A 14,201-nucleotide genomic window follows, 5' to 3' on the forward strand; every position below is an offset into this window, starting at 1 on the left:
GTGACTTAAACAACTAATTCATCTTCTCCTACTTCGGGGTTGGAAGTCCAAGATCAAGGTTCTGACGGGTGTCTCATAAGGTCTCTGACCGTGGCTTACAGAGATGTCCTTTTCTTTACTGTTTCACCTTAGTGTCTCTCAGTGTGTCTTTTTATAGGGACATTATCAGACTCACCCTAATAGCCTCATTTCAACTTAAAGCACTTCTTTTAAGCTCCTATCTTAAATTACAGTCACATTCTGAGATACTAGGCATTAAGGCTTCCCCATAGAAATTTTTAGGAGATAAGTTTTGGTCAGTAATGTTACATTCACTCAATAAATTATTATTCACAATAACTATTTTTAAATGAAATTAAAATATTAAATAACAATTCCTTGTATTTGCATCCTAGTCCCAGTGGATTGTCTGTCAGAGTTTGGTCACAACGCTTTAGAGCCCTAAACTAATAAAATGAGATCCTCACCCTAAGTGAAAAGTTCAAAATTGCCTATAATGATGTTATCTCTAGCTTGATCACAGGTTTCTCTGTTATACATTTTAAGATCTTTCGATGTCAGATTGCTTTACCACAAAACCTGACCTCACCTTTTTGGCAACATAAACCTTTACATAAACGTGAATGGTTTTGAGACACTTAATTCATAAATATGAAAGTTCATAAACCTTTGCTAGTATAAGAGATGATCTAAAAAGTGTAGTTACTTCCAAATAGTTCTTAGATCAACACCACAATAAAATTGGTTTTATATGTAAAAATTATTTTCCTGCTTATAGTTAAGTCATTAAATGCTATCATTATAAAACAAAAAAAAAAAATGTAATTTCTGCCGGGAACTCCATCCGGGTCTCTGATGTGGATGGAAGGACCTCAAGAACTTTAGCCATCTTCTGATTTCCAGATGCATTTACCAGGAGCTAGATTGTAAGTGGAGTACCCAGGACTCAAACCAGCACTACAGATTAGGATGTCAGCATCCCAAGCAGCAGATTAACCCATATCAGCTCAGTTTCTTATGTCTGCTGTAATTTAAAACAAGTGTCCTAACAGTTTCTATTCATAAAACTTAATGTGGAGGTTAGCTATTTGGGGTGGAGGGAGGCTGGGAGGTAAACCATTAACATTTTAGGATGCACAAATATTGACTATAGATAGATTAAGCACCTTAATATAAAAATCAAGCTGTAAAATGGGTAGGGTAGAAGAAATATAATTAGCTTCATTTCTTGGGAAGAAATTTATAAGCCTAAAAGCAATGGAAGCAATAACAAAATAAAAAAAAAATTGATAAAATTTAGTTTCACATTTTAAAAATATTTATTTGAAAGGCAGAATTACAGAGAGGCAGAGAAAGAGTTCTTCCATCTGCTGGTTCACTCCCCAGGTGGCCCTAAAGGTTGGAGCTGGGCCGATCTGAAGACAGGCTCCAAGAGCTTCTCCCAGGTCTCCCATGTGAGTGCAGGGGCCGAGGAACTTGGGCCATCTTCTACTACTTTCCCAGGCCATATCAGAGAGCTGGATGGGAAGTGGAGCAGCCGGGACTCAAATTGGCGCCCTCGTGGGATGCTGTGCTGCAGGCAGCAACCTCAGCTGCTACGCCACAGTGCTGGCCGGCCCCTAGTTTCACATTTAAAGTCAAATGTTTTAAGACAAATTGGAAAAGCATGACATAGCCAACATCTCTATTATAAACAAAATAGCATCACCAAGACATATTATAACTATTAGAATTTGAGATAGTACCTAAACAAAAGATATACTTAGAAATTACAATAATCAGAAGTGCATACACAATCCATGAGCGAAGATATATTTAAAATAAGAAATGTTGAGGGCTGGTGCTGTGAATTAAGCTGCTACGTGTAGCACCAGTATCCCATATGGGTGCCTGTTGAGTTCTAGCTGCTCCACTTCCAATCCAGCTCCCTAATGTGCCCGGGAAAGCAAAGGAGGATGCCCTAAGTCCCTTAGCCCCTGCTGCCCACATCAGAAACAAAGATGAAGCTCTTGGCTCCTGGCTTCAGCCTGGCCCAGCCCCAGCCATTGTGGCCATTTGAAGAGTGAACCAGTGGGTGGAAGATTCTCTCATTCTATGTATCCCTGCCTTATAAATAAATAAATATCTTTAAAAAACCAGAAATGCTGAGTTCAAAATAGTAGAATACAATATGACCTCTTTTCAAATATACCACACCATCACCTTTCTCCAATAGGAATATATGATTCTTACTATCTTCTTAAAAGCATTTTGGGGCCAGTGCTAGCCAGTAAAGCTGCTGCCTCTAGCGCAGGCATCCCATAGGGGCACCAGTTTGAGTTTCTGCTGCTCCACTTCCAATCCCAGCTCCCTGTTAGTATGCCTGGGACAGCAGTGGAGGATGGTCCAAGTCCTTTGACTTATGCACCCACGTGGGAGATCCAGAAGAATGGCCCTCCTCTGAGAGCCCTTGTGGCCATTTAGGGAGTGAACCAGTGGATGGAATGTATTTCTCTCTCAGCTTCTGCCTTTCCTTCTCTGTAACTCTTTCAAATTAAAAAAAAAAAAAAAAGGCAAAATACTACACAAATCTAGAAAATTAAAAGTACCTTATATCTCTAGATTTCAAATGTAAGAGTGTATTAATTGCAACATTCTGTAAGGAGCATAGAAAAATATATGAATTCTTTTAAAGATTTACGTATTTGAAAGAGTTACAGAGAAAGAGAGAGAGGTCTTCCATTCACCGGTTCACTCCCGCAATGGCCTCAAGGGCCAGAGCTGGGCTGATCTGAAGCCAGGAGCCAAGAGCTTCATCTGGGTCTCCCACATGGGTGTAGGAGCCCAAGGACTTGGACCATCTTCAGCTGCTTTCCCAGGTGCATTAGCAGGGAGCTGAATTGGAAGTGGAGGAGCTGGGACTTGAACAGGTGTCTGTAGAGGATACTGGTGGTGCAGGCCTGGGCTTTAACCCACTGTACCTCAGCTGCAGCCTCTATATGGATTCTTAAAAATATTAAAGCTAAACTAGAATAGTTTAATCCAAACAACCAACAGACATCCAGCAGTCGTCATACATTTAATCATCCCATGCCTGAATACCATATTTTCTTTGAAAAACTTAAATTCTAATGCAGTTTTAGATTACCAGGAAACAGTTTTGAACCACACTGAGGTAAAGATATTTCTTTTTTATGCACAGATATTTATGGCATATATACTGGTACTCTAAGCATCAAGGGACACCTCAAAATGATGCGTTTTACGTTTCAGGAGCCACACTGATTTTCTCAGATAAACTGTTGGTTGGTGCTAAAAGGAAGCTAAAGAGTTAACACCCAAAGAACCAAAAACTTGCTGTTCTTTCAGAAGGAGTGTAATAAGCACTTGCCTGAGAGGCATGAGTGTGTTTCCTAAAGGTGAGCGTGCCAGGTCTTTTTCTCAGGCATTTGGTAGCAAGGCATGTTAGTGAAACTAACAGGGAGCAGCAGCTCACTTTTGGGCATTTTCTGCTTCCTAGTTTCTGCTACACACTTTACAGGTGTGCGTCAATGTTAACACTGTTTAAAGAAAGGCGACATTGTCCCCTGAGCTACCTCTAGGAAAAGGCATGACTCAAGTTCCTTTCTCACCACTTTCCACGAGCATTAACTACCTGGCCTTTCGGGGTTTTTCAGAGTGGTCTATTCACATTAATGCGTTTCTGAGCACATTTTAAAACAAAGGTCAGAAAACCGAACACTGACGAACGTTATCGTACCGCGCCCTAGCCACACAGTTCGGCGGAAGGCTTGGCTTTCCACGCCCCGGCCGCCCAAAGCTCCACCTACGGGCCTAGGCCACGCCCCTAGCAACTGCGCCCTCCCGCCTATCGCCGCCAACAAAAGTCACCCACAATGGGAACAACGCGAGTGCCTCTCGCGGGACCTCAGTGTATTAGGCGAGATCTTGACAAGGCCGGCATAGTAATGTCTCGCGACAACATGACGAGACAGCGTGCGGAGGAAAGCGAATTACGGTCCCGGAAGTGTGCTTGTTGTTTCTGCTCCGTGGCGGCTATTTGAATGCGAAGCGGTGTAGACGTCTTTGGAAGCTCCCGGCTGGAATATGCTGACCCGGGTGAGGCCTAGGGCGCGGCCTGCCGCCTGAGACTGAACCACACAGTTCTCGGGGCTGCGGAGGTGGCGAGGGAGGGGCCGGGATGGGGGCGCCACACCTTTGGGGCGTTTGCCCTCCCCGGGGTTCCTTGGCTTCGGGGTCCTGAGCCCTGCGGTAATACCGAGCGCGCGCTTAGGCCAGCGTTCTTCGTCTTTTCCCCCAAGCACTCGCCTCCGTGCCCAGGTAACAGACACTTCGCTGCAGCCCGCACACATTCCGTGTTGTTCTGCTTCGTGCCGCAAGCACACACTTGCGGGCTGAGACTGATCCGCGCGTTGAACGGCGCTTAGGGCAGGCACTTGTGTGAGTGCACAGTTGGAAGCAAGTTTGCAAAGGAAACCAAAGTGACTTTTCCTAAATACACTTTTTATTTTGGAGTTATTTAAAACTTACAGGCATATTGTAAATATAGTGCGGAGTCCCACGGGCCTCCCACCAAGTTTCTCCTGATGTTAAATATCTGTGACTTTTTAAAGTTGTAGACTTTTCGACACAGTTTCCCTAGCACCGCTAGATTCTGCTTTAACCTTGGCTTCACCTTTAACAATAATCGTTTGGAGAATCGCTGCTGTTTCATAAGTAGCATATTGTGATATAATTTTGTCACAGGTGAGATATTGCTCCCACTTCAAAGGCTAGTAATTTTCCAAAACGTTCTTTTAAAAAGATAAAGACTGCTAATGTTGAAATTCAATAATTTTGTAATAATATCAGTGTGTCAGCAGTTTTTTCTTATCATCATAGCTGAAAGCACCAACAGAAGGGAAGCTTGCAAAACAGATTTGCAAAGTTGTGTTGGATCATTTTGAAAAACAGTATTCCAAAGAACTTGGAGATGCCTGGGATACAGTAAGGTTAGTATAATTCATCTCTTTATTATGATAGAACAGAGAAAGTAAAGTATACCGTTTGGACAGAGGAATTAAAAGTAAAAGAATCTGGCTGGCCTTTCCTATTGAGGCTGCAGAAGAGAACTAAGAGGAAATATATTGAATCATGGGATGTAAAGGGGAGAAAGAAAACTTTGTAATAATGGGAAGCAAAAATTGTTAGGTCTTTGCCTTGAGCAGTTGCTTCCATCCTTCCAGTAAGAATGCCTATCAGTTTGACAGATTAATTATATAGCAACATAAAAATCAGAAAATGGCATATTTGACTAGTTTTGAAATTCAGAAAATAACACAAGTCTTTAAAGGTATCACCACATTATCTTAGCTAAAGTCACACTGGTAATCGTGGTTTTTCTGTATTATGTTTATGACTAGCTATGTAATTACACACATATATGTATACCCATAAACTAAACTATATTATAAAAATATGAGAAACATTTAATGCATAAACCTAAGTGAGGAAAATTTGAGTTTTGTGTATCTTGAGTTATGCTGTTGATCAGAATGTTACTGTATGGGATTTTTTAAAAAGATTTATTTATTTATTTGAAAGAGTTACACACAGAGAGAAGGAAAGTTAGAGTTAGACACAGAGAGAGGTCTTCTATCCTCTGGTTCACTTCCCAGTTGGCCACAACTTCTGGAGCTGAGCCAATCCAAAGCCAGGAGCCAGGAGCTTCTTCCAGGTCTCCCACATGGGTGTGGGGGCCCAAAGACTTGGCCATCTTCTACTGCTTTCCCAGTCCATAGCAGAGAGTTGGATTGGAAATGGAGAATCCAGAACTTGAACCAGCACCCATATGGGATGACGGCACTGCAGGTGGCAGCTTTACCCACTATGCCACAGCACCGGTCCCCGTGTATGGGATCTTGACATGGAGTACCTAATACAGTATGTGATAATGTTCTCTGGAATACAGAGCAAGACAGACTGGAGCTTATGAGGGTAATGAGGAGAGGGGCATAATTACAACTAATAAGCTGCTGATTTGTGAATACTATGATAGAAGTAGTCAGGAGGACATTTGTTGCCGTTGAATTCTCAACAATGTTGCAGTGGGTTCCTTTTTGAGAGGAGCAGCCTGGTGGGGGCAAGAGGCCCGGAGTCACACAGACCCCCTGGAGTCGGGTGAAAGCAGGCTTGAGGCGAGCAGCTGGCAGACTCGTTTATTACAGTTGGTACAACAGCTTATATAGCCAAGACCAGCCAATCTGGTCAAGGGGCGGTCTATGCTCCAACCAATCACAGCCTGTTGCCAGGCAGTTTCCAAAGCCATCCAATCACAGCCTGTTGCCAGGCAGTTTCCAGAGCCATCCAATCACAGCCTGTCGCCAGGCAGGCTCCATTGACAGGTGGGTTTCAAAGCCATTCCTGACTAACTGACGCTCGCTTGCCAGTGGCCACCTTGGCATGGCCTTCTCATTCCACTACAGAACAGACATTGTCTTTTTTTTTTTTTTTTTTAAAGATTTATTTATTTGAAAGGCAGAATTACAGAGAGAGAGAGAGAGAGAGAGAGAGAGAGAGCTTCCATGCACTGGTTCACTCTCAAATGGCTGCAATGACCAAGGCTGGGCTAGGCTGAAGTCAGGAGCTAGGGGCTGCTTCTTTGTCTCCCACATGGGTTTCCCCAGGTGCATTAACAGTGAGCTGGATTGGAAGTGGAGCAGCCTGGACTCGATCCCATGCCTGTTTGGGAAGCCAGCACTGAAAGCTGTGGCTTTAACCTGCTGAACCACAGCACTGGCTCTGAGGACCTTGTCTTATCAAAGCCTGAGGGTACAATTGAAAGCCTGAAGAAAAAGCAGGTCTTGGTGACAAAAGGAGGAATACAGGTTGTGGAAATGGTGGAGCTGCTGGTGAAGTGAGGAGCAAGCCTAATACATTTTGAACAGAGGAATAAAGTTACATGGCTTTTAATAATACCTGGAACTTGAGGTTCAGGAAAAAAATACAGTAAATCTTTAAAGCGAAGACTGTCGTACTGGTAATCACATTTTCACCCTGTTATGTCTGTGAGTTGCTATATTTTGAACACATGTACACAAATACACATTAAATTTCAGACACTAATATCTTGGATTTTATTCCATGTCTCTGTGGATCAACTTAAGAAATATTTAGTTACAAATGAAAAAAAGAAACAGAGGGGTCAGCATTGTGATGCAGCAAGTTAAGCCGGCACCTCTGATTGGCCACATCCCTTATGGGCCCAGGTTCAAGTCCTGGCTACACCCCTTCCTAAACCAGCTCCCTGTTAATGAGCCTAGGAAAGCAGTGGAAGATGGCTCAAGTCCTTGGGCCCCTAGCACCTGCAATGGTAGTCCGGGAGGAATCTCCTGGCTCCCTGCTTCAGTCTGTCCCAGTACCAGCCCCGGCCCCAGCCCCACCCCTAACTGTTGCTGCCATTTGGGGAATAAACCAGCAGGTGGAAGATCTCTGTCTCTCTGTAACTCTGCTTTTCAAATTAATTAAACAAACAACAGCAACAAGAAAAAGAAATGGAGAGAGTGGAGGAAGGGGGAAGAAAGGATATATCCTTATATTCTTAGAATTGTATCTATGAACTACATTGAATATGATCTCTTTGTGATTAACATGAGAATTGAGAATTGTGTTGTAGTAAGTTTGCATTTCCTGGAACCCTGAGAATCTAATGTATTAATAAATTCTTTAATAAATAAAAAATACTGTTTTACAAAGAATAGCTTTAAGTGTTTTTTAAAGCAAAGAGATTTAATCTTTCCTAATAGGTGGTTCTAAGATAATTTTGTTAAATTTTTTTAAAAACTTACTCTATAATTTCATCCTCCCATGCCTTTTATTTTATTTTACTTATTTGACAGGTAGAGTTATAGACAGATAGAGAGAAAGGTCTTCCTTTTCCATTGGTTCACTCCCCAAATGGCTGCCACAGCCAGCGCTGTGCTGATCCGAAGCCAGGAGCCAGGTGCTTCCTCCTGGTCTCCCATGTGGGTGCAGGGACCCAAGCATTTGGGTCATCCTCCACTGTCCTCCTGGGCCACAGCAGAGAGCTGGACTGGAAGAGGAGCAACCAGGACTAGAACTGGCGCCCATATGGGATGCTGGTGCCGGCCCCTGGTTCTAAGATAATTTTATGACAAATTAAACTGGGAAACTCATAAATACTATAATATGAAGACATATAGTTGTGTTCGTTCGTTCTTTGTTTCTTTCTTTTTTTCTTTCTTTCTCTTTTTGACAGGCAGAGTTAGACAGTGAGAGAGAGAGAGAAAGGTCTTCCTCCCGTTGGTTCACCCCCTGTGTTTTTTCTTTCAAAACTGACATCAGAATGGGTGTCTTCTTATCACAGAGAAGAAAGAATGAATAGCGATGTGTGAAATAAATTCCTGGGGTTTTCAGTATGCCAGGACTCAATTATGATAGCTAAATAACCAAACATCAACTGCAGGCTTATTATGTGCCACGCAGTACTGACTGATGTGATCCTCAAAGCAAGTCTGTGAGGTTTGTTTTCTCTGTTTCACCTGAGAATGCTACAGAGTTTAAGTTGCTCAAGTTTACTCAGCTAGTATGTGGCAGAGCTGAGACGTGTGCTCAGTTTCTCCACTGCCTGTCATAGCTGGGATATAATTAGACCTGCTTGGATGATTTCTTTTTTATATATATAGAAAGCTTTTATTTAATAAATATATATTTCATAAGTACAACTTTTGGATTATAGCTGTTCTTTCCCCCATACATGCCCTCCCACCCTCAAACCATCCCACCTCCTACTCCGTCTTCCATCCCATTCTCAAAAAACAATCTCAAGAACTACTTTGTTGCAAACGTCATAGTAATCTGGATACGTGTATCCTATAATGAGTTATTTTTCTATTTAGTGTGCTGAGACAGACTTGTAAATTATTATTTGACCCTAAACAAAATAATCAGTGAACCTTAAATTTATCTAATTAGTTGTGTCTTCTGCATCATCTACCTTTTTGTTGGATTTTCATGGTAATTTAAATTTTGCATAAACATATGCTAAATATGCTTTGGGCAAAATAAAGGCTGTCTCAGCTTAGAAAGTAAACTAAGCATAAAAGTTGGCATAAGGAAATAAGAACAGAATTACGTATTTTTGTTTTGTAGTTGTTTGCAAGATACCATGCTTGCTGAGCCTATTTTTTGATAAGGAAAGCAAGTTTTTTTTTTTTCTCTATCTAGGAAGTAATTTATTCAATATTTCTAGTTTCCTGTAGTAGTGGGGAAGATTTAGTACTTATTTTAATTTTATTATTGTTTTTAAAGATTTATTTGTGTACTTGAAAGGCAGAATGACAGAAATTCCATTCACTAGTTCACTCCTCAGATTTTCATAATGGGGCCTAAACCAGGGGACCAGAAGTCTATCTAGGTCTTTGTGAGTGGCAGGGGCTGGCACTCTGAGGTAGGATGCTGGCATCACAAACCACACCTCAACCTGCTGCACCACAACACAAGCCCCTAGTTTTATTATTTTGTAATAACTTTTCTTGTTGAATTGCCCTCTGAACAACCCTTCAGAGTTGGAGTTTACCATGGTTTGTTTTTTGCTCTCCTTGTTGCTTTAGTGTTCTCCTTCAGAGAAGCTCTGGTGCAGTGGTTGGGTTGCTGCCTGCAGCACCAGCATCCCATATTGGTGCTGGATCAAGTCTGGCTGTTCCTCTTCCCATCCAGCTCCTTTTTAATGTGCCTGGGAAGGCAATGGAGAAAGGCCCAGGTGCTTGGGCTCCTGCTCCCACATGGGATACATGGGAGAGGTTCATGGCTCCTGGCTTCTGCCTGTCCCCGCCCAGGCCATTGCAGCCATTTGGGAGAGAGAACCAGTGGATGGAAGACCTCGCTCTCTGTATCTCCCTTTCTCTCTGTAATTCTGCCTTTCAGATAAATAAATCTTTAAAAAAAAAAAGTATGTTCAAATTCCACCATCATCTTGTAATGTAATATATGACCTAGATAAGTAGCTTCATATAAAAATTTGGGAAGATAAGATTACATGTATACAAAATATGTTGGTTTTATACACATTTCAACTTCAATCTGTACAAATCCCTGTGAAGTAGTAACTTTTAGCCCCTTTAGTTGGAGGTTAGAATGACCACCAAGTGCTCTCACAATTATGGCAGATCCATTCCTGTGACTTTAATATCCATCTTTTTTCATCTGTGTTCCTGGGGAGGATCTAGAGTCTCAGCCTTGGAAGCAAGTATACAGTACCCCTAACATGAGAGACTTCTATGTTTAGTTATTTTTGGCCTTTTGTTGTCTCTACCAGAAACACAAATCTTCACTCAGAATTTCTTACCTGGCATAATTTTGACAAAATTGTCACTCTATGAGATTCAGGAAAGAAATATTCCCAAGAAAGAGTAGGAGGCCATCTACTCATCGGAATTGCTGAAGGATAAGGGTGAGCGTTTGGTGCAGTGGTTAAGACACCACATCTCATAATGGAGTTTTTGGGTCCTGGTGCCCCCCATCCTGATTCCAGCTTCCTATTAGGAAGGCAGCAGGTGATGATGCAAGCATGTGGAGCCCTGTCACCCATGTAGGAGACCTAGATTAAGTTCTGGGCTCTTGGCTTGATGCTTCCCAATCACAGCTGTTGTGGGCATTTGGGGAGTGAAGTAGTAGGGGAAGATCTGTTTCCCTGTCTGTGCTTCTGCCTTTCAAATAAAGTAAAAATATCTGAAGGATAAAAATAGCTTGAAAGCATACTTTGGTGCTTTGCTATGAATTGATTTATTATTCATTTCTAAACTAGGCTTTTAAAATTATCAAATTAGCACCCTCTAGTGGATGATAGTAACAATAAAACAAGGAATTCCTAGTATTTTAACCGTGAAAATTTAAATTGGTTCTGTAATCCATAGGATTGTACCATTTGTATTTCACAGCTTCTAGATAAAAAAAATTTTTTTATTCTCATTATTAAATAAGAAGATAGGGTGGAGAAATAGAAAAGAATAAAGGTATAGAAAAGTTGAATTAAATCATACTGTCAAATAAAAATTCTATCTATTTTTTAAATGGTTAACTACTTGAACAGCTGGCATTGTGGGCAGGTAATCCCATATGGGTGCTGGTTTGTGGACTGGCTGCTCCACTTCTAATCCAGCTCCATGCTAATGGCCTGGGAAAGTAGCAAACGATGGCCCTGGAGCTTGGGCCCTTGCCACCCATGTGGGAGACTCAGGTGAAGCTCCTGGCTCCTGGCCCAGGCTTGGCCATTGTGACCATCTGAGTTAAAGATTCTCTCTTTCTCTCTCAACTCTTTCAAATAAGTAAATCTTTTTTTTTTAAAAAGAAAGAGTCCATCTCAGATTTCTTATAAAAATGTTTAAATACTTGAATCTTTTAAAAATAGTAATTAGTCTAGAAATCTTTGAATCAGACTCTGATTTTGTTACTTTACTCAGGGGCTTAGCCTCAGCCACGTAGCATGGAAACAGGAAAAATGTTAAAGTTCCCACATAAACTAGTTTGCAAGTAGGTAAACAGGCAGCACATGTGACTTGTGCTGTGTTGCATTAATATACCTTCAGTGACTATTCTCAAAATCTGTTCACTCCTTTGTACAATCTATTCAGCTTTATTTAATATGTATCTTATTTCTTTAATATGTATCTTATTTCTTATTTAAGTAAGTATAAGCTATTTTTATATTAACAACAATAAATAGATATGCCTAATATGTAGTTGATACACGATGTATAATTACAGAATGGATGAATGCTGGTGAGAAGGCAGTACTGTTAGCATTTTGGAGGTAAGAGTAACAATAAAGCATGATTCAGAAAGAATTTGCATAGTGAATATTTGGGATTTCCACAGCCCAAGCAGGAATGCGTGTTTCAAGTCCTGGCCCAACTTTTTTTTTTTTTTAATCATTTCTTTTTTTATTTCAACTTTTATTTAATGAATATGAATTTCTAAAGTACAACTTTTGGATTATAGTGGCTTTTCCCCCCATAGCCTCCCTCCTACCAGCAAACCATCCCATCTCTCACTCCCTCTCCCATCCCATTCTTCATCAAGATTCATTTTCAATTATCTTTATATACAGAAAATCAACTTAGTATATACTAAGCAAAGATTTCAACAGTTTCTACCCACACAGATACACAAAGTATAGAGTACTGTTTGAGTAGTAGTTTTACCATTAATTCTCATAGTACAACACATTAAAGACAGAGTTCCTACCTGGAGAGTAGGTGCACACTGACTCCCTTTGTTGATTTAACAATTGCCACTCTTTATTTATGACGTCAATAATCACCCGAGGCTCTTGTCATGAGCTGCCAAGGCTATAAAAGCCCCTTGAGTTCACCAACTCTGATCTTATTAGACAAGGCCATATTCAAAGTGGAAGTTCTTTCCTCCCTTCAGAGAAAGGCACTTCCTTCTTTGATGCTGGTGCAACTTTTGATTCAGCTTCTTGCTAATGGGTACCCTGAATAGAGTTCCTGTCTCATGGCTTCAGTTTGGCCCAATCCTGGCTGTTGCATGTGGGTTTGGGAAGTGAACTGGCAGATGGGAAATCTGTCGGTCTGTCTTACTCTCCCTGTTTCTGCCTTTCAATTGAAAATGAAAATAAATTTCTTTTTTTTAAAAAAAAGACTTCTCAACAGATATGCAGGCACAAGCAAGTTATAGCGATCAACTTCCAGATCCTTATTCCCACTTTAAAAAAGAGAATGCTCATTCTTCTTTCCCAACCTCCATTCTTCAATTTGCCACCTTTCACTTTAAAAGAAAGGTACATTTTTACCATCGTGACTTCAGGGTATCAAAACCACTGTATGCTAGACACAATCAAATGTCACTGTAAGGGCTTGGAAAGTAAATAACTCATAACTAAAAAATTCTTTGACAAGTCACGACTCTTTTAACAAAAGAAAAGGAGGCCCAATTGAATTCTCAGCTAACAATCTATGAGCACTTATAATAGCCCACTAACTGATTTAGGGATATAACTCAGAAGAATTCAAAGAAATGAGACACATCACCATAACAAAATGATTTGCATCTACTTATTTAAGATTTTCCCTAGCCTTTATAAACACACAAAATGGGCATAAAATCGATGTTAAAGTCTGACTTATTCTAATAAGAAATGATATTGATCCATGGATATTTGGAAACAAAAGCTTGTTTCATTGAGATAATTTCCTATCCGTTTTTATTTTTAATGTTTAATTATCCAATTAATGTTTTGATAAATTTCTTAATAATATTGATAACTGAATCCAAAAGTTACCATTTTAACCTTGGAAATTTAAGTCCACAGGAAAAAAATTTAGTATATACATGTGTATGTATATATATATATATCAGTCTGCCTGGGTTTAAGTCAGGTACTTGAGTCCCTGTCATTTAGGAGACCTGAATTGAGTTCTGGGCTCCCAGCTTTGGCCTGACCTAGCTCTGGCTGTTGGCAAGCATTTGAGGAGCAAACCGATGCATGGGAAATCTCTCTCTATCTCTATCTCTATCTCTATCTCTGTCTCTCTGCCTTTCAAATAAATAAATAAATCTTTAAAAATGTAAACCACTACTCTTTCTATTAAAAAATGAATTCAAGTATAAAAGTATATTAAAATAAAGTTATATCAAATAGAATGTAAATAAAAGGAAAATTAATAATTGCTACCTGTTAAAAATTTTATGATTTTTTTTAAAGATTTATTTTATTTATTTGAAAGAGTTAGAGAGAGAAGTGGAGACAGAGTCTTCCATCCGCTTTTTCACTCCTCAAATGGCCACAATGGCCAGAGCTGAGCCCATCTGAAGCCAAGAGCTAGGAGCTTCCCCATGAGTCTCTCATGTGGGTGCAGGGGCCCAAAGACTTGGACCATCCTCCACTGCTTTCCCAGGGGCATTAGCAAGGAGCTGGATTGGAAGTGGAGCAGTCAGGACTTGAACTGGTGCCCATGTGTGATGCTGGTATTGCAGGCTGGGGCCTTAAACTGCTGCTCCACTGTACTGGCCCTTCATTTAGTGATTTTTAAAAATTTTATTTATTCATTTTATCTATTTGAAAAATACAGACAGACAAATAGAGATCTCTCATATGCTGGTTTACTCCCCAAATGTCTCCCAACAGCCAGGACTGGGCCAAATTGAAACTAAGAACCAGGAGCTAGTTCCAGTCTCCCATA

General features: G+C 40.6%; 1 protein-coding gene across 6 annotated transcripts in view; it reads left to right on the plus strand.

The window, feature by feature from the left end:
- The first annotated feature begins 3,927 nt into the window (after positions 1-3,927).
- NSUN3 (NOP2/Sun RNA methyltransferase 3) overlaps positions 3,928-14,201 on the plus strand; it is a 277,672-nt gene continuing 267,398 nt past the window's right edge. For 4 of the 6 annotated variants that reach the window (XR_009867538.1, XR_009867540.1, XR_009867537.1 and 1 more), the window contains exons 1-2: positions 3,928-4,098; positions 4,882-4,991. Coding sequence is in view for 2 of the 6 variants with exons in the window: in XM_062206701.1 (XP_062062685.1) it covers positions 4,087-4,098; positions 4,882-4,991 (122 nt within the window). In the remaining 4 variants the exon portion in view is untranslated. The remainder of the gene's footprint in view (positions 4,099-4,881; positions 4,992-14,201) is intronic. The other 2 variants (XM_062206701.1, XM_062206702.1) reach the window with 2 other exon arrangements.

Source organism: Lepus europaeus, chromosome 2 (assembly GCF_033115175.1).
Source record: "Lepus europaeus isolate LE1 chromosome 2, mLepTim1.pri, whole genome shotgun sequence".
NCBI classification, from domain to species: Eukaryota; Metazoa; Chordata; class Mammalia; order Lagomorpha; family Leporidae; genus Lepus; species Lepus europaeus.